This window comes from Rhea americana, unplaced genomic scaffold, assembly GCF_003343005.1.
Source record: "Rhea americana isolate MKP2758 unplaced genomic scaffold, rheAme1 scaffold_22, whole genome shotgun sequence".
NCBI classification, from domain to species: Eukaryota; Metazoa; Chordata; class Aves; order Rheiformes; family Rheidae; genus Rhea; species Rhea americana.
In genome coordinates this window covers 572,400-591,823 of record NW_028186329.1, presented here as the reverse complement: position 1 = coordinate 591,823, position 19,424 = coordinate 572,400, and the positions used below count along the sequence as shown (strand labels likewise).

The 19,424-nt window shown below is 35.2% G+C and overlaps 1 protein-coding gene across 1 annotated transcript in view; it reads left to right on the top strand.

The window, feature by feature from the left end:
* Positions 1–19,424, top strand: part of FBXL17 (F-box and leucine rich repeat protein 17) — a 289,747-nt gene that overhangs the window by 79,304 nt on the left and 191,019 nt on the right. Inside the window, exon 6 of the mRNA XM_085305322.1 lies at positions 10,778–10,885. Coding sequence (XP_085161448.1) covers positions 10,778–10,885 — 108 coding nt within the window. The remainder of the gene's footprint in view (positions 1–10,777; positions 10,886–19,424) is intronic.

The following is a 19,424-nucleotide window of genomic DNA, read 5'->3' as shown; positions in this document are numbered from 1 at the left end:
GAAACCATGAGGAGCTACCTAATAGCATGAAGAGGATGGAATGTGTCTGAAATCCCACCCCTTTCCAAGGCTTCCAAATCTTATCTATGGCTGCAGAAAAGCACTCCAGATTCCTAGCCCAGAAGTCCCTCCTCGATGTAGGCATCTATGGTGATCCTCCTGGTGAACAGGAGTAGGTCCTTTATTTTAAAGGCTATGCCATGTCATGTATGTATCTGATAGTGATGCCGTTTAGACTCATATAGGTAAATGTGTTTCTGTTAAGTTGCAGACAGCCTACCTTAACAGTGTGAGCTAGAAGCTCAAATTCCTTCTTACTTACTGGAGTGTCATGCTTCGTGCCCTGTAGGACCATCCAACAGAGGAGGAGCAGGTGCTGTCACCCAAAGGAGCTTGGACAAGACACATGCACAACCAYGACTCCCATTAGTTCTCAGATAAAGTGACAACTGTGGAAACCTTCTTCTCRTATCATAGGAGAGATGCTCCTGAGCTAATGGATGAGGGTGAAGGAAAAGGGTTGCTCTATCCTCTCCTCTCTTCTCCTCTCGATATTTCTAGGAAAAAAGGAAAGAAAGAAAAAAAAAAAGTAACATTCTCTTGCAAAGAGCCTCATGCATACAGTGTGATCCGATGGATCTTGAGGCAGCCAGCAGGATGCAGAATTGCTGCAACACGTTAAATTCTAATATCAAAATGGGACAGCCACAGAGATAGCGCCTAATAGATACTGCATGGCAGGTACATAGGAGTTTTGAGAGTCACGGTTCTGAATTTCAGCATGCTGCTTCAGGCATACATGCTTTCATTATTGCGTTAATCTAGAGCATTTTAAATTTGTTGACTTTGATGAAATAGCTCGTATTGTGAAGTTCACTTCAATGAGTAGGAGTTTCCAGGTTCTGCCTCTGTATTTTATGTTTTACATTTCGGCTTTAATGGTGAGACGCATATCAAGGAATCAGTTTCTGGAATAAAGTAAAACAGTCTGTAAACTCATCTGAAAATACTATCCAATAATTTTTTTTTGTTTTTGGCCTCAAAATAATGTTTCCCTTTTTTAAGAAAACAAACAAGTCACCTAATTTGATCAGTTAACARTCATCCCTTTCAATTAATAATGAAACAAGTTTTAATGTCCTTAGCTAGCAGCAATATTCTATTTTATGAAAGACTACACTTTGAAGACTGTGTCTGTAATGAAAAGGAAGCAATCAAAGTTTATAAGCCCAGATTGTGAAAAGATTGAAGATACACCGTAAGCATCACGAATAGGTACTAAAAACAAGGATAACTTCCTTTACAGTTAGATTGTTTCTTTCAGAGATGAGAAAACAGAAATGTTTATATTTCTTAACTTTGAGTACCTAATCTTTCATTATTACTTCAAGTTAAAATTGAGAATTGTTGAATTTTGATCAAGGAAATGGTTAAATTTATCCATATATGTTGTTGAATGTGAAGAAATAAATAGTATGTCCAGTGGCAGTTATTGAGATGAGCCATGCCTTCCTCCTGYTTGCTAATGAAATTTGGGCACTTGAGCATGATGATAGATTATCTATGCCTTATTTATATCAATGTTTTGTGATTGCAATAGGGGGTCATGAATTATATGCATCTTCACTGATGATAATTGCTTTGCCAGAACTTCTATGTCCACTATCATTCAAGCTGCTGCTCATGAAATGTAGACAATGTATCACTGCTTCTCAATAGCRAAAACCTTTTCCATTTTGAATTTGAGAGAAATTTTCTAAACATAAAGGGTTTAATTTTATTTTTATTTTTACCATTTTGGTCCTTTGTTTTTTGGGGGAGGGACAGCAAAAGAGTTCCATCTTCCTATATTTGTGTGTGTACACAGAATATATTTGTGTCATAACCCTACTTAAATTAAGCTGAGTTTTATAGTCATGCTCATACAAATTGTATAATCTGTTTCTAAGAAATTTCTTCATTAAATAAGAAAAGGTTTGAAATAGATGCTTATGAGTGCCTTGGCATGTTTGGTGGAAGACAGATCAGGATTATATCTGAAAGTGGATGCTTTGTGAGTATTACAGCCTACTGTGGGCACAAGTTTAATAATAGTGAACAATTTAAGAATTCAGATTAAAAACGGAACAATGCATTTTTTAGGGATACGTTACTTTGAATCTTTTTTCAAGCTCATCTGTTATGGCAAATTATATATTGCTTTTGATGTATGTTCTTCTTTCTCCATTTGCCCACTAAAGGCAGACCAGAATACTAATATTTTTTATTTTCACCTGCTAGGAGTGAGAGAGATCAAAAATTGATCAGTCAAGTCTTACCTTAATATCCTGCTGTTCTTTTTGTTTACTTGTTTCCCATAGGTATTTCTCGGGTACTTCCATTAGAGAGAACTTACAGAAGAAGGTGATAATAGCAGCACAGAAAAAGAAAAGAGATTTTTTTTTGTTTTGTTTCTGTTTTTTTAAGGCACTTTGGTTCTGGATTACCTGTTGCTCATTCCAAAGCACTGAAGGAACTGCCCTCATTAGCCTATGAGCTGTTTTAGCAGTAGTCTTAGCTGTTGAAAGAAACTAATAGCATATGGGGGAAAAAAATACATACATACATACATACATATATTTATTTATTTGAAGGCAACAGCTTGCTTGTAGGAGTGGGAAAGTATATGTAATCTTAAATATTGGTAAGTATGTATTTTAGTTTAATAGCCTAAGGTTTACTAGTCTTTATAGTGTAATATTGTAGTCTCTTAGTTTGGACCTCTGTTTAAAAAGTCATTTAAAAAGTGTTAGCCAAAAGAGACAATCTGTGAGGTGATGCATCTTGGAGATAGAGAAAGCTTTACTTCACTTGGCAATTTAAAACACAGAAACAAAGAGAGAACAGTTAATGAAATCTTTTTTTTTTTCTAGGTCAAGCTTACAAGGCAATAAATTTTATCTACTTAAGATATTCCAAAGCTAACTGAAAACTGTATTCTATTTAGTGGTTTGAGAGATCCTCATGGGAAAAAGTCACATTAGAGTTGTTGTACTAATATTATCATAATATCACGGGACCTGATCAGTGAGAGAGAATTGGTAGGAGGGAGAAAAAAAACAAGACAAAACAAACCAATGCTACTATAAAAATCAGAGAAAACAAAACAGATGTATTCCTGGAGCTCCTTCTCAGTTAATATCTCATGCTTTTGTAATCAACACAATTTTTTATGACTGGGAGTGTTTTTTGTGTCTTCATTAAGTTAGAAATCTGAGTAATAAATTCTGGGTGTGACAAACATCATCTTTCCTTATGTGGCAAAGAGGGAACATCTGTCTTAATCTGTCCTGATCGTAATTCCTTGCAAGGACTAGCCTTTATTTCTATCCTCATCCTTTGACAAGGCGTAATTAATTCAACAACTTTTTACCTTGCATTATAGCAAGCTAATGATGTGGTTACAGTTTAATACAGAGGTTTTACACAAGCTCAGCTGGAGAAACCTGTGTAAAATTGCCCCTGGCATCAGAGGCAACTTCTCTCAAGTTATGTTTTTATTGCATTTTTTTTGTTAGATTTAGGGACGTTTCTGCAGATAGAGCAATGGTGGCTGACTTGCCTGCCTTTCTTGATATTAGATGTGTCTCATGTTTTGAGAATATTTCTGTTTTTGAGATAGCTCATGTTTTTATGGTGAGGGGGTGGCGTAGGGGGGTGTCCATCCTCTTTTGATAATAAACTGGTGAGCTGAGCTGGTTGGTGAGAGAATTAGAAAGAAGAAGTTTTACTCCACTATTAGTACTGACCTGTGCGGTGTGTGCATACCTATTGCATTTGTGGGAGACTGGCTTTCTGCTCAGATGACAGCATATTTTACTCTGTCAAAAGTTTTTCTGGATAATGTCTTTGTTCTGAAGAAGATCTTAAAATGTTTTTCAAACTTGTTTATGTATTTTGCCTGAAAAATCGTACATTAAGATGTACTTAGATTGCAGTGCACCCGTATGAATGAGGACATGGTGTCCATTCCATTCTAACTTGTATTTATATTCCTATCACTTTATTCATTTCCAGTTTATTTCTGTTTTAGCTTCTCTAGATTTTTTTATAAGCTGTTAGGCTTTTTAGTTGGAATTTAAGTAGCTTGTATTGTTGTACCTCAGACTTTCTTGTTGAATGATCATCTTTGCTTGAGAACTGCTCCTTTGTGCTACTTGGATTATTTAATAGAATATAAAATAAACTAATACTTACAGAATCTAATTCGGAATAGCCTAAATATTGAATTCTTGTAAAAAAATCAGAACTGGAATTCATATRTAATAAGCTGTAATACATAAAAAGGAAATGATTAAACCGTATCTCACTTATCATAGATCTTTTTAATAGGAACAAAATCTGCACCGTTAGTTCCAGACCAATGTATTTCCCATTCACAGTGCTGTAGTGCATAACTTATAAATCTCTCCTCATTGTCCTGCATTACTTTTTCAAAGCAAGACTAACATGAAGCAAGACAGGATGAATGAAAGTCAATGAAGGTCGACGAGACAATCCAATTATTAAAGATTCCTCAAAGAACACTACTGTGATCTATAAAAGAATTAGCTGTGAATTTCTGTATCGTTATTGACAGGAGTCATGTTAGTAGAACTGTAGTATATTTTCTATGGTAATCTATTTTAGATTATACTAATCTCATCTGTTTCTTTGGTATGTCTGAATGTTCGTTGGTCATATGCTTTAAAATATCTGTTTGGTTCCAAAAGTCATAATTCGTATTTCATATGACTCTCCTGCTTCTTGAGTGATAAAGAGGCCTTCAAGGAAACAGTATAGAGTTACATTACAAACAAACAGAGTTAAGATTACATAATCATTGTACACGTGCTGTTCCTAATTTTCCATGCATTTTGTCGTCAGGCACTTATCCTTCATTCATTCTGTAGAATAGGTCTTGGGAGGATAAAACAACTCTGTGCAATAAAGGAGATTACCATTTCTGGGACCTATTTGTCGTAGAAATAGTGAGTTGGCCTGCATGTATTAAGAGTTTAAATACAGAATTTCAAGCGTGTATATATATATATATATATATATGGGGGAGAGAGAGAGAGATATTTTTAATAGCATTTTTAGACAGTTTTTAATTTCATCATTTAGAAAGAAAATGCAACATTATTTTGTAGTAGCACTATAATACTGGATGTGACAGCATAAGGATACAGGCAAGTAAGGTCAGTATATTTGTGAGCTAGGCATTGTACAGGGTAAAATAGAAGAATGTCTAATTAAGCAGTAGAGTAGTTGTTCTCGATCTTAAAAATTAATTTTAGCTTCATATTCGACTCTGCTCTGTTTCAAGTCTGTCTGAAATTTGTCTGCTTTTTTCCCACTATACATATAATTCTAATGGAAGATATTACTTCTACCCACAAATGCTGTTTGGTTATAGTTTTGGAAGTGTATATGAATCGCGGTGGATAGGATTCAGTTATCAATTAATCTAACTGGTCAATGTACTTAGCTACATAATGCTATGTGATACATATGAACAAGGTCCAAAATACTACATGTTCTTACTCCTGTGAAACAGAATGAGAACAAAAAGACAAATTACAAATTGTAATTTTTTACCCTCTCCCCAGATATTTAGTTTAAAAAAGTTTTCATCAGGTGTTTCTCTACTTCATATCTCATATTCTTTCTATGAAAAGTAATTGTTCTTCTTGTGAAATAGCAGGTGTGTGTGTATACGTGTAAAAATATGTATAATWTTCCTCACTAACGCAATCAGAGGAGAATGCAGTCATGCGTTAAGAGTAGCTCACTAAATAAAATATCGAATGACCTCCGTTGCAGGCTGGGTGGATGGGCACTGTGATATTAAAATATCAATTGCTATAAATGACATTGGACCTGAAAAAAAAATTATATACTCTTATATACTGGTATAGTAAAAATTGCAGACTGTGAGATTACAGTGCTGATGGTGAAATTTTACAATGTTTCTCTTTAAAACATCAAAACAGCTCGTGCAGTTAGTGGAGTTTCACTGACTGACAGCAAAGGACAAGAGCTATTATTGAACTGAGCTTAAAGGCATCAACAGTTCCAATGCAGTGCTGTTTTATTTATTTATTTATAAGCCAAGGTTTAAGAGCGTTTGTCTGCAATAGCAAAATGCCTGTCTAAAATTGTTATTTCTACCACAGTAAATGTAAAGCATATTCAGGTAATACCACACTACTTTTGACAGGTTGTAAATACTTTTTGGAACCTGAAAGATTGAGAGACTTGCATGGTATGTAGAAGGAATGAAGAACCTTGTCCTGACCAGATAGATGCTGAACATCTAACAAACACTGAAAACTTTCACTGCCAGTCTGTAATCTATTTAATGCTGATAGTTGAAGTACTGTTAACTTTAACTATTTTTTTACATGTTTTGTTTAGCATGCAGATAATTCCACAGTATGAACAAACAGAAAACACTTTGAGAGTTAATAATTTTATTATTTACTTTCCAAACATCTCTTTTTGTGCTTTTTTTTTGGACCCAAAATATGTCACTTCTATGGAAGAAATTATCTGTATTTTAAAGTTTTAAGTTCTGTACTAAATCTGTGATCTTAGGCATTTATACTATTCATTGTTTATTAACGCATTTCTTTATGAGCTAGTGCAAAGCTGTGCGAAACAAAGAAAAGATTCATACTCAAATTCTCTGTAAAGAGAGGAGGGCAAAACTGTAACAGGGTCCTCCTCTTACCTCATTAGCAGAACAGAGGATTTCTTTTATTTTCTATAGAGAAGCTAATATGACTGAAAAGAAAGGATTGATTTTCTGTTTTTCTATGCCTAAATTTAAAACTTCCCTGAGTTTTCAGAAGGCATTTTTATTATCCTCTGGTGCCATGAATAGGGCAAATCTGTCACTCTTTGATTTCTAATAATATTTGTCAAAGTCTTTAGTAGTCAAAATCTTCCCAAATAGCTGATGTGGCTACTGACTCAGCTGAAAGGAATGTGCAGAGATGAAGATCTAAGAATCTGTCAGATCAAAATCAAAGAAGATATTTTGTGCTAAAATACGCTGGTTGCTTGATTAAGTAAGTAGACTTGTAACATGGGTCTGTACAAACAAGACACAATCACTACCCATTTCTTAGGGGGTTGAACCTGTTTACCTGAGCCTGTTCCGCCTCCTTTGGGCTCACTTTCAGTTTCATTGGTTTCTAAATACCCAAACCGCAGAGGCATACTTTTTGCTTGTAATTGGCAGGCATGCAACTAAAACAGCTTTGCTCATTGAGAAATTGTTTCTTTAAATCAACCTGCTTTTGACCTGTAACCACATCCGATAACCTCAAACCAAAAGCACTCAAGCATGGTATAATCTGTATACCTATAATCCTCTTTGCATCCCTAGTCTCTGAGCTCACTTTCAAAAATTTGTTTTGCAAGTATTTTGCCAGCATGCAGTAAAGTGCCATGCTCGTCAGGTATGTTGGAGCTGGGGATCAAGGTGATACCCAGCACAGCGACAGTACTGTTCATACATATGTATTCACCTGGGGCTCCCTCGTGGACTAGATATCTCAAAACTTGTTTTGCTTCTGAGTTCTGTGAAGTCAACAAGACATCCCTGCAAACCCAGAATGTCCTCAGGCTTTCAGGGTTTACAATTCCAGACACAGTGAGAGATGACTTGTACATTTTGGCTGGAAAGTACATGTTTTGTCCCCAGATCAAGACACTTTTGCCTTACTGTCATTTGTACTAGGAATTTATACTGCTCAGGGGAGGGGGAAAAAAACTTGTTAAAAGGAAGAGGTGGAGGTGTTCTAAGGGTGCCCATGACAATTTTATACTCTTCAGTTTTATAGCTGCTGGATGTTTAGTAATAAAAACTACATAGGTCAAGAATTCGAATTTTAGAAATTCAGCTATGTCTAAATATGGTGCTCAATAAATTCAAAAACCTGCCCATATCCAAATTCTGAAAAACTTGAAAAGCTATTAGTTATCTCTGTGGCTTTCTCTCTTCCCTCTGTCCTCCACTTGTCTCTGGAGTCTTTATTATTCTGCCGGTGAGGGACCTCTCTAGAAAAAACAGGATCTGGATTGATGGCTACTTATCATGCACATGCAAGCGCTCGGATAGTAGCTGAGCTTCAAGGGGGGTGCTGTTCACTTTCAGTTTCTTTTGGAAAAGAAAACATGTTGCAGGATCAACTCTTGCCTCTGCTATGCTCTTCGGTAAAACTACCTGATGTTGTATTTATTTATTTTAATAAATCTGACAGTGAAGTGTTGGCCACTGTAGTATAGCATCTAATGTAAAGGCATAAGCAATTAGATTTAACAGGRAATAGGTATCAGCATGCAATACGGAGAAGAGTTTCCTCATATCAGATAGAAATTCCTGTGCTTCAGTTTGTGCCCATTGCCTCTTGTTGTGTTGCTGGGCACTGCTGAAAAGCACCTGGCCCCCTCCCCTTTGCACCCTCCCCTCAGATATTTGTGGACATTGGTAAGATCCCCGCTCAGTCTTCTCCGKGCTAACCTGGCCCAGCTCTTGCAGTCTTTCCTCACAGGAGAGATGCTCTAGTCATCTTCATAGCCTTATACTGGACTCGCTGCAGTAGTTTCATGTTTCTCTTGTACTGGGGAGCCCCAAAACTGCCCACAACTTCCAGAAGTTTTAAGCAGAGCCCAGACACTGCTGCACAAGCTGCTGTGTCTGTTTTCTGCCTCTGTTAGTTGTGGTCTGGAGGAGAAATAGTCTTTATTAAAATTAGAGATGAGATGTGTGATTGAGGTGCTAGGTCTTTGTACATACGTATAGGAAAGAAAGCCTTCATAGATGAAAGTGCTCGTCAAAGGGAAGAAATGAGGAGGTTGAAAAGTGAGATGGATCCTGGGAGCGTGTGAAAGATGTACATCAGGTTACAATGTGAGAGCCGTGTAACCCTGCACTGGAATTAAATGTCTGGACTTGGAGAAGGGTGCTAGAAGGGGTAGAACCTAGCTACATGTCCATATAGTTTCAATCTATCATTTGTAGCTAAGCTACATTTTCCTTTCTTTCCAGGATGTTTGTATTAAGGAAAGTATAGGAAGGTCTTTGTATTCATTAAGGATTGTGATGGGACAGAGGGGGAGCTGCTTCCTCCTCACACCCGCTACAGCGAAGGAGTTTTAAATTACTGCAGCGGGTTAAGTGCTACAGTGGGTTGTTTATTAGACAGCAAACTAATACTCAACTTCCTAATAGAAGAAACTCCAAGTGAACAAATACATTGAAGTATTTTTGCTTTAGACATTCTCTTATTTCAGCAACTTTTAGTGTTTTCCTTAATTGCTACAAAGTTTGCCCAGGAGAAATTAATTTCCATCATCTTTGAAACTGGCTGTTCCCTTCTCCTCTGCTGCCATCCTTCTGCTTGCTGCATCTTTCACGTGTCTTCTCTACCTTGCATTCTGGAAGGACTCTCGAAGGCAATTGCTTTCCGTTTCTCCCCATCCTTTAGGGGACTCCGTAGTAGTGCAGCCTGGATCAAATGAAGTACAGACCTTTTCCTCTGCTGTTTGGTCAGTCTTTTGAACTAAATTGACAGTTGTGCATGCTGTTTAATCAGAAGAATATTGATGCTAGTGGCTTCATATTTTTTAAAAAGTGAATTTATGGGTTTTGTGCTGTGTTCTTACTGTATGATGCAAGTTTTTAAAAAATTGATGAAAGATTAGAATGACAAATGAAATAGAATATTTGTGGAATGAAATATTTGTTTTCAATAATGGAAAATAAAACAACAAATGTTTCTTTTGTTAATACCTTCATCTAGGGAAGTACTCAACTGAATAAAAATTTTAAATAATTAAAATACAATTTTCTTGATTTAAGACAAATCTTTATATAACTTCCTGGGAAAACAGGAAATATTTCCTGCAATAAAACCAGGAAATCACAGAAGTATTTGTAGAGGAARCTAATACTTTGAGGAAAAAAGTTCACAAGTGTTATTCTTTTTCAATATTTACTCTACCTACCAAACATTACATATGCAATGTTTAGTTTCCATAGCTACTTAATTTTATTAGACAAACTTAATTATAAAACAAAAAGAATTTTAGAAATAGATATATCACAATAATAAAGGTAGCGTCTTCATTCAACGAATAACAGACGTAGAATGGTACGTTACTGTGAGATACTAATTCTATGTGGGAAACGGCCAAAATACTATGTTTAAGTTAATAGCAAGTTAATAGCTATTAATAGATTGTAGTACGGCTTTAGTTTTTAATAAAAATGCCTTAAAATGGAATATAAACTTAAGATATGATACAGTTCAGATTCAGTGCAGTCAGTGTTGGGTACCTCATGATTCTGCAGAGTGGCAATGTCTTAAACTTGTTGATATTTTAATTATTGTATATAATTATGTGAATGATAAATAAAAGAAACTTCTGCTTTAGTCTGCAGATAAAGAGAATGGTAATATTTGAATTTTAGTGATCATCATTCTAGCCTCTTCTGTTTTTCCTGCTCCAAAGCGAAGGTCCTACTGTCTTTCGAAGACTATATTTTTTCTTTCTTTTCAAATGTATCTATAGATGCACGTGCATACCTTATGTTTTCTCTCAAATTCTCAGAATAAGTGGCAGTGATAACGCAATCAAACTATTCATTAATAATTTTATTGTTATTAATAAACAACTTGGATTTTATTGTGTGTATACTCGTATCATCTATTCAACTGTTATCTGTGTATTTTTTTTTTGTTAGGTGACAGATCAGTCAGTGAAAGCATTTGCTGAACATTGTCCCGAGCTGCAGTATGTTGGTTTTATGGGCTGCTCTGTTACATCTAAAGGAGTCATTCACCTCACCAATGTAAGTACTGTAGCTGCTTTTAGCTCATTGTTAGTATTTGTGACAATTGCCAAAATATAGATATCAACAAGGCTAATTTTATACATTTAATGAATAACTCTGTCACAGATAGAACCATGACAAATAAAATTTGCATCGTTTCAACAGACACATTCAGATTTTTATACATTAACTTTATCGTAAACATGTTCAGTGGATGGTATTTATTCTCAGAAACAGTAATACTGTGAATGTCAATTGTTTTTAAAATGCCTAGTTACATGAGATTGAATTGCAAAAGTTCTGTAATTTGTTGCTGCCAATTAATTGGAAATGAAATGCAAAACTATGAGTGCAATAGTCTTAGACACCTTGTTGCAGTAGGATAACCCATATGCATACACATTTTGCATATATCTACCTCTGTATTTTACGAATATCTGTAGAAACATTTTATTTCCTTATCGTTTTCTTTATGTAAGAGGTGTGATTTGTGGGAGAACTGCCTTGTGTGACTACAGAAATTGATTTTATTGAATGCTTTAATTAATACCCTGGATGAGGTGGACAAACAACATATTTAATTAAATGCAGAGCTGAAAAAAACTGAGAGATCATGCAAGCATCAGGGAGGACAGGGGAAATATATTTGTAATAGGTAAATATAGTATTTATACCTAGGAAGTTTAAAAAAAAAGGGGGGGGGAAGTGGAACCTATGATAATTGGTAAAGATGGCTGTAAAAATGTGTATTGAATATGAAGGAGTGCTAGTAAACATAAAAAATGGTCAAAGAGACCTTGAAATAAGTGGAGACCATATTGAATGAAAATGTAATATGGCTGAAGAAAATTCAAATGTAGTTTTTGGTGCAGAAGTGCAGCCCTCTTGTCATGATAGTGGATTCAGCATACCTCTAATATATGTAAATTGGTTTAAGGCAGCTCCATAGCTGAAAACATAGGTGAAATGAAAAAATTTCAGAAAATGTGCAAAAAAAATCTGAAAAAATCAATTTGCATAGTAGTTACAGTACCTCAAAGGATGTAGTTTGGGAAGAACTCCAAGGATATTGAAATGACGTGAAGGTATTTAAAAGGCACGTATATCTGTGGGAGGGAGAAATAATACGATAATTTTAATGTCCTAAAAAATTCAGTATGAGTTGTATTTATGTGTACAACATAAATATAGGAGGTGAATAAGTTGGTCTGACAGGGAGCGGTTATGTAATCATTTTTCAGTTGCGTACTTCAGTTACTGGATTATTCTGACCTAGTGTTATTGAGTGTTTAGTATGTGATCATTATGTCTAATCCTTCTATGAAGTGACTTCAGTCAGTTACATGATATGATGGAGTTACGAAAAATCGAGAGCTTTATTTTCTTATTTAGTTGTGATTTTGATGTGGTTTAGTTATAAATGACTGGAAATCATGAATTGTATTAGGACTGACACAGATGTAGATTGCCCTTCAGAATATATCTGGCTGATTGTGTCCCAAAATGGGAAAAAATCATATGGGATAGGCGAGTATTGTATGTGCTTTTTCCTGGGACATGAGACTTAGGAATTCCTGCTTCTTTCTCTCATGCCGTGGACATAGAAACTTACCATAGGTCATGAATACTGCAAAGACAGTGATGTGATAGCACTGATTACTTTTTTTAAAAAAATTTAGTTCTCAGATATATTTGGGGAATTTGTGTTTGAATCCTAGACAAGTAAACTCTTTTAGCACTTGTAGCATTTACTATGAAGGTGCTGATTATTTCATGTAATTTCAGTATCAAGTATTTTTTCTTCAGTTATCTCACTTCTCATGGTGCTGTCTTACGTTGTCTTGAAGCTTTCTTTTTCTGATATATGTTAGAATTTTTTAGGTTGATCAAATAATAGCCAAGTGTATTGGCAAAGCACTTGAAATAGTATTTTCCTTAAGTGGAATATTGTTGGTGAAAAGTGTGTCGTTGCCTACTGCAAATTTTGTATTGGATTGAGAACAGAAATTATGAAGTGTTTGATGTATCTGAGTAAATATACTTGGCAGTGGAGTTTTTCCTGGCTTTCTTCTGAAGATATAATGTAAATTAGAACTTTTACAGGGTTGAAGCATGTTCAAGGAAACCCTGCATATCTTGTAATATTGTTTTTAACTGTACTTCTCTTGGAGAGTATATCCTGTCTTCTCTGATTTGACCTCTGTAAGGTTTGCTAAGTGTTATGATAACAATATGTTTCTTTACTYTTCTTCTTTCAATAGAGATCTTTAGTATAGGGAACTACACTGATGTCATATGTTGAGGGAGAAAGAGCAGGAAAGAAAATTGCCTGGTCGTACAGCAGGAGAGAAGCAAAGGCAGTATTGCAATTCTGGTTTCTTTATTCTGAGGCTGTTGGCAAGTGATTCCCGGTTAATCTTGCTGCAGTAACTTTAGTAGTTGCACTGCTCCTCTGCCAGGTGTTACTTCCCTCACAGAGCAGRCAATTCCGCTAAAACTCGGAAATGCGCTGAAGTGTCCGTCCCAGAGACATACTCCATTTCTACAATTCTTCTAAAGAAGATTCTTCTAAAGAAGAATTGTAGAATAACCTCCAACGGAGGGTGATAACAAATATCTGGGGAGCAGTAACTTTCTTAAACAACTCCATCAGTCTTTTCAATAATTATCTGTTAATGACGTTATTTCTTTAATGACATCAATTCTTTGTTTTAAATATCATGCATTTCTTCTAATGGTCAGTTATATGGTCAGTTCCCAACTGGTACTTAATAAGTGCTTAGTATTAATCCCTGTTCTTAATAGATCTGCAATCTGTTCTTAGCTCTGCATAGCCTGCCAGTGTGTCCTGTGTCCTATCCAGGTCAGTTCCCTTCTGTCCCTCTGCTTCGTCTCTGTAAGCTGGAGGTAACAACAGTGGCCTCCTCCTTTGTAAAAATGCTTTGAGACTGGCAGATAAATAAAAATTGAGTCTTTTGTTATTACTTTATTTTCTCTCCAGTAATTTTTAGCTCTTTAAAAATACCAGCACTTGAGAATTTTGATTTGTAGTGCTGCTGAATCACAGCTCTTTTTTAAGAGACAGTTGTGGGTTGTAACAGTGAAAAAATTCCATATGGTAGAAAAGAAGAAACACTGCTGTGTTTATTGTTTATTTTCATTGTTTTTGCTCCTAAACATTATGACATTCAAAAAAAAAAAAAAAATTACTTCTTGAGCAAAAATGTTCTCTAGTGTCTTTTTTTCTTTGAAGCTATTATAAACTATAAAAAATGCACTATAAATAGTGGTTGTTGGGCAAGATGAGAAATGCTGCATATATGTATACAGAGAAGGAGAGAGTCTGGAAGTGCAGAGGTCGTTGTAGTTTTGGTAATTTTAGGTAATTGCATTTTAAATGGGTCTACCAGACAACTAATTTTTTCTTCATGATTTTTGATCCTGTATCTTTGCTTGACCCCGAAAGTAGGCTGCATTTTTTTTTTCCTCTTGTGGTAAATGCCTTTCAGCATTTTAATTGTTGCATTTCTAATAGAATTTTAAGAGCTAATATCAGCCAATCTCAACATCTAGACATGATTTTGTTTCCAAGCTACTACTTTAGCTTCTTCCTTTGAGTTCTGATACCTATGCTAGTGTAATGCTTTGGAGCAATATCTTTCCATGTGTACTTCTTTATTATATCCTTTTTACAGACTACATCTTGGTGAAGTTTATTTCACACATTTTAATTAAAATAAGCATGAAGTCTAATTGGACAATAGCTTGATAGAAAAAAGTTCTAATCTGTTTTTCCAATCCCAATACAGGAACTCAATTTATCTAAGAAAACTGGTTTTGGAATAACGTTATCTTTATTCTTTCTTGGTCTCATATTATTGTTACCTGAGGCCCATGTCCAATCTTCTCAGTCATATTGGTGTCTGAGTTGGTGACCAGTGTGAAGTCAATCAAAATTTAGATTTATAAAGCAAGTATTTGGGACTCATTCAGTGTGGAGATTGTTGGCTTGACAGATTTACAGTGGTAATCTGAACATAGCTAGAGTGATCCTGCAAGTGTCTTTTCTAAACTGAGGTACTGTAGGCTGCCTTTTGTTCAGTTACTGATTTATTTTGACACAAAGTACTCTGCCTTATACTCCTTTTATAGTAACATTTTAGCATATCTTCCAACCTTAAGATCATTGTGCTTCCTAAACAAGAACATGATTATTCCTCTTCGGCTAGGTCAAGAGAAAACATTTTTTGTTTTTTAATCAATTCATCTAAAAAATTATATTTTTTAAGGTGGCTAATGTTTTATTTGAACATAACTGTGTTAACTGCCCTTTTACACATTAGTCGATTTTTCTCCATCATGGGAAAAAGTCATTAATTAAAATTTTCTGAACATAGTGATTCTGGGAGACTCCTTATGAGGTTTGACTTGATACTTAGAAAGCTGTGATGCTATAGACTCTGTAAGAGAATCTTTTTTTCATCTTTCGAACTAAACCTACCACTTTGTTGAGTGGAGCTGACTTTGTCCCTCTTAAGAGGTTATTTTTACCTTTTTAAGGTTTTGATAGTTGTACCCAATTGCAGTTTTTACGGGTTGCACGTTAGGTAGAAAAGCCATTACAAGGCAGCTTGATTGCGTAACTGCAAAGGTTTCAGCGCTCTGTGGTGCGTGAAAGTTTCCAAAAGGAAGATGGATCTTAGATATACTTGAGGGTAAATAATAGAAAAAGAATAAAGTGTGATTTTAGCAATAACACAATTCATCAGCAATTTTTATTTTCAGTTTATAAACTCCAAATCTTTTAACTCTGATACTATATTGTACATAGTATGTAGGCAAATAATTCTTAGCTCTTCTACCGTGGGTTTTAAAACACTTTAGAAAGGAGGTCAGTATATTTGTTTTAGTAGCTTAACTTGTTTATGTTTGAAATAAATCAGAAAACAAATTATTATCATCAGTGAGTTTGGAAGCAGTAGCAATTTGAATATAAATGTCTTTCATTTTGCTCTTCTGCTTTACTATATTGCATTACAAAATAAAGGAATATATTGAATAAATTTATTTCTGTAATTAATACATGTCTTCAGGTTCGTTTCTTTTCAGGCTTTTTTTTTTTTTTTTTTTTTATACATGCAATGCACTCTTCAGAACAGACAGACTTGTTTTATGTAAGCAATGAAAATTCAAACCCCTGCCTGTGCTTAAAACACAGAATTTGAACCATTTCTGAACCTTTTCTTATTTAATCAATGGAAGCTCAATGTTCTGTGATATTTAACTTTCAGGAATCAAATTAAAAGTTGTGAATGTGTAGAACATGAAATCAGACTGAGGGAATATAGCCTCTTACTTAGCTTTTCAGTCAGTTTCCAATTCTTTAAATCAAGTATGGTTTGAATTTCATGAAAACTGTGTATCTTAATAGTATATTTTAAGATACTTAGTTCATTCTTACGCGGAATTAATTTGTGTGCCCTTCTTTTAATAGTTTAGAGATTCTATTGGTAGAATAATGAAAAGAATATGACTGATAATTTTTCTTCTTGTTGCTGTTTTTACTTCTTCTGACCATGCATTTCCTTAGGAGAATGTAAGCAGAAAGCACTGTATTCCCTGAAGGCACGTATACAAAGAGAGTCAAAAAAATTAAGCTTAATTAACCAAAGGTGTGAATTTAAARTGTAGTAGGTCCTTATAAGTGCTTTCCTTCAGAAATAATTTAGCTTTAGTTCTGAAAAGGATTGCTCTTCTGTGAATTGTTCTATTTCTAAGTAAGCGTATCTATGTAGGAGTTAAATTGGAAGAGTCAAGAAAAAAGAATTGCAAATTCATTATATCAGTATATTAATATTCTTTTACAATAACAGCTAAATATTCAAAACCATTGGGGCATCCACATTGGAAAAAATACCTATGATCCAAATAGTAAAGTGATCTTCATATAAAGTATGAAATTTATCTGAAATTTGAACAGTCTCAAAATCAGGCATATTTTTCTGTATTTTTTTAAATTTGATAGTTTTCAAATGTTCTAGCTTTTCTATTTCAAATATTTTTAATGTTATTAGCTTGAGTAATCAGGATAGTCTTGTGAAATCCGTAGCATTCAAGGACAAAAATAATACAATAATCTCTGAATCTTGAAATATTTAATTTCCATGAAATTTCATTTAAATCAACCAACAGGAGTATTGAATATAAATGCCTTTATAATAATTTTTAGAAGTATGTTAGTTCCCAAAATACTATATAATTTCCTAGCAATAGTAGTAGTTAATTATAATATGACTTAAAAAAAGAAAAGAAAAGGAAGGTCTATTATTTTAAACTTCCTTTGTTTCAAACCATTCTGTGATCTAAGTGGTTCATTTACAGCCTAACAATTCCCTTTCTGTGAATTTTCACAGATGAACTCCCTCAGGAAAACTCTGCGTGCTGGACTGCTGATTCTCTATCAGTTARTGGGACTGAGATGCATTCCAGCAACATTCTGTCCCCTTCTAATCTCGGTCGCCTGCCTAGACTCTAAAATTTAAATACTGTTATTATACTAATGCAATTTTAAAAMACAGTTATTCCTGAATCAATATTCAGTAATTTCAACACGGTTATGTATAGCACACAAAGTTAGTTTAACTATGCTTCCATTCTCTTAATTTTTTAATTTTATGTTTCATTTCATATMCTTAAACCTTCTGTATGCTGTCTGCATTGTCTCTTTGATTCTCACTTTAAAAATTCCTTTTTCAGTTAAACATTTTGTCTTACTGYCAGAAGTGAGTGCAAAGCTTAAAGGCTGCTCGTGCTCAGCATTCTTCATAGAGCTATAGAATTAAGAGTTGGAGAAAAGATGAATATTTGCYGAAGAGTGGCCCTAAAATTGCTCATTAAAAAGATATTGCTGCATCAAGAAAATTTTAATAATAATAAAAAAAAAAGAAATAAGGGAAAACTTTAATTATTCTGGTGCCCTGAGAGTAAGTGTTTAAGTAACAGAATATCCTTTTTCTGTAGAAAAACGCTGATTAAAGGTATGCTTTWACATTATTTTGAATTTTAAAGAGGATTTTCTGAGTCTTTACACGGCAATGTTTTTTCTTCTTTCTAAAATTTTRCATAGAAATATAAATATATTGAATCAGATACTTTATTTCTTAAATTGATATGATATGGTCCACTTACGCTAGGAAAAGGAGTTCCTGAGATCCCTTTTTTTGCCCCCCAAGCTTTGGAGTTCTCAAAGATCATTGTTGAAACTTACAATATTGAACAAGGTAGAACCCAGTGTGTGAGAATTCGACGTAGCTTTTGCACTTTATGCACTGAGTCTTCTGATTTGAGCACATCATGGAGTACCAGGGATAAATTCCTTTAAAGAGATTCCTAATGTCATATTGCAGCTCAATTGTGTCGGTGAAACTCATTTGTGGGGCAGTTCTGCAAACTTTCCAGTAAAATGATCTGGCATGCTTAAAAAAAAAAAAATCTCTAAATCATAGAATCACAGAATGGCTGAGGTTGGAAGGGACCTCTGGAGATCATCTAGTCCAACCTCCCTGCTCAGGCAGGATCACCTAGAGCATGTGAGACAGGGTTGCATCCAGGTGGGCCTTGAAGATCTCCAGAGAAGGAGACTCCACAGCCTCTCTGGGCAGCCTGGTCCAGTGCTCCGTCACTCTGACAGGGAAGAAATTCCCCCTCACGGTCAGGCAGAACTTCCCATGCTTCAATTTCTGCCCATTGCCTCTTGTCCTGTCACACGGGACAACTGAAAAGAGTTTGKCCCCGTCCCCTTGACACCCTCCCTTCAGGTACTTGTACACACTGATAAGATCCCCCCTCAGTCTKCTCTTCCCCAGGCTGAAGAGGCCCAGCTCTCGCAGCCGTTCCTCACAGGGCAGGTGCTCCAGCCCTCTGATCAACCTCGTAGCCCTACACTGGACTCTCTCCAGTAGCTCCATGTCTCTATTGTACTGGGGAGCCCACAACTGGACACAGTACTCGAGATGAGGCCTCCCCAGGGCTGCTTAGAGGGGCAGGATCACCTCCCTCCAACTGCTGACAACACTCTTCCTAATGCAGCCCAGGAGACCATTGGCTTTCTTGGCCACAAGGGCAGAAAAATGCTCATACATTTTTCTTTAATTTGTTTTTTAAGCTTGAATTATTCAGAAACCTCCACAAAAAGCTTTCGTTGATACAAGTGACAGGTAAAGGACTGCAGCATGAAGATGGTAATGTCTTAAACCAGCTGTGTTGCAGTGTTCCTGTTATYGGCCTTTATATTGACTTAATTTCTAGGTATCAGCATGTCACATGTTATAACTTTCATGCTTACGTTTCTCCATGTACGATAAAGAAATGTCCACTTTAAAGAGATTTATGTCATTCTATACCAAACTAATTTTAGATATGAGGGTTAGAGGTGGTATACCAAAATTCATGTAATTGTTCTTACTATTCATTTATAATACTAGTGATTAATACAGAATGTATCGTTGTAACATTTAATGCCTTACAAGTGCCTCAGATAAAAAAAAAAAAAAAAAAA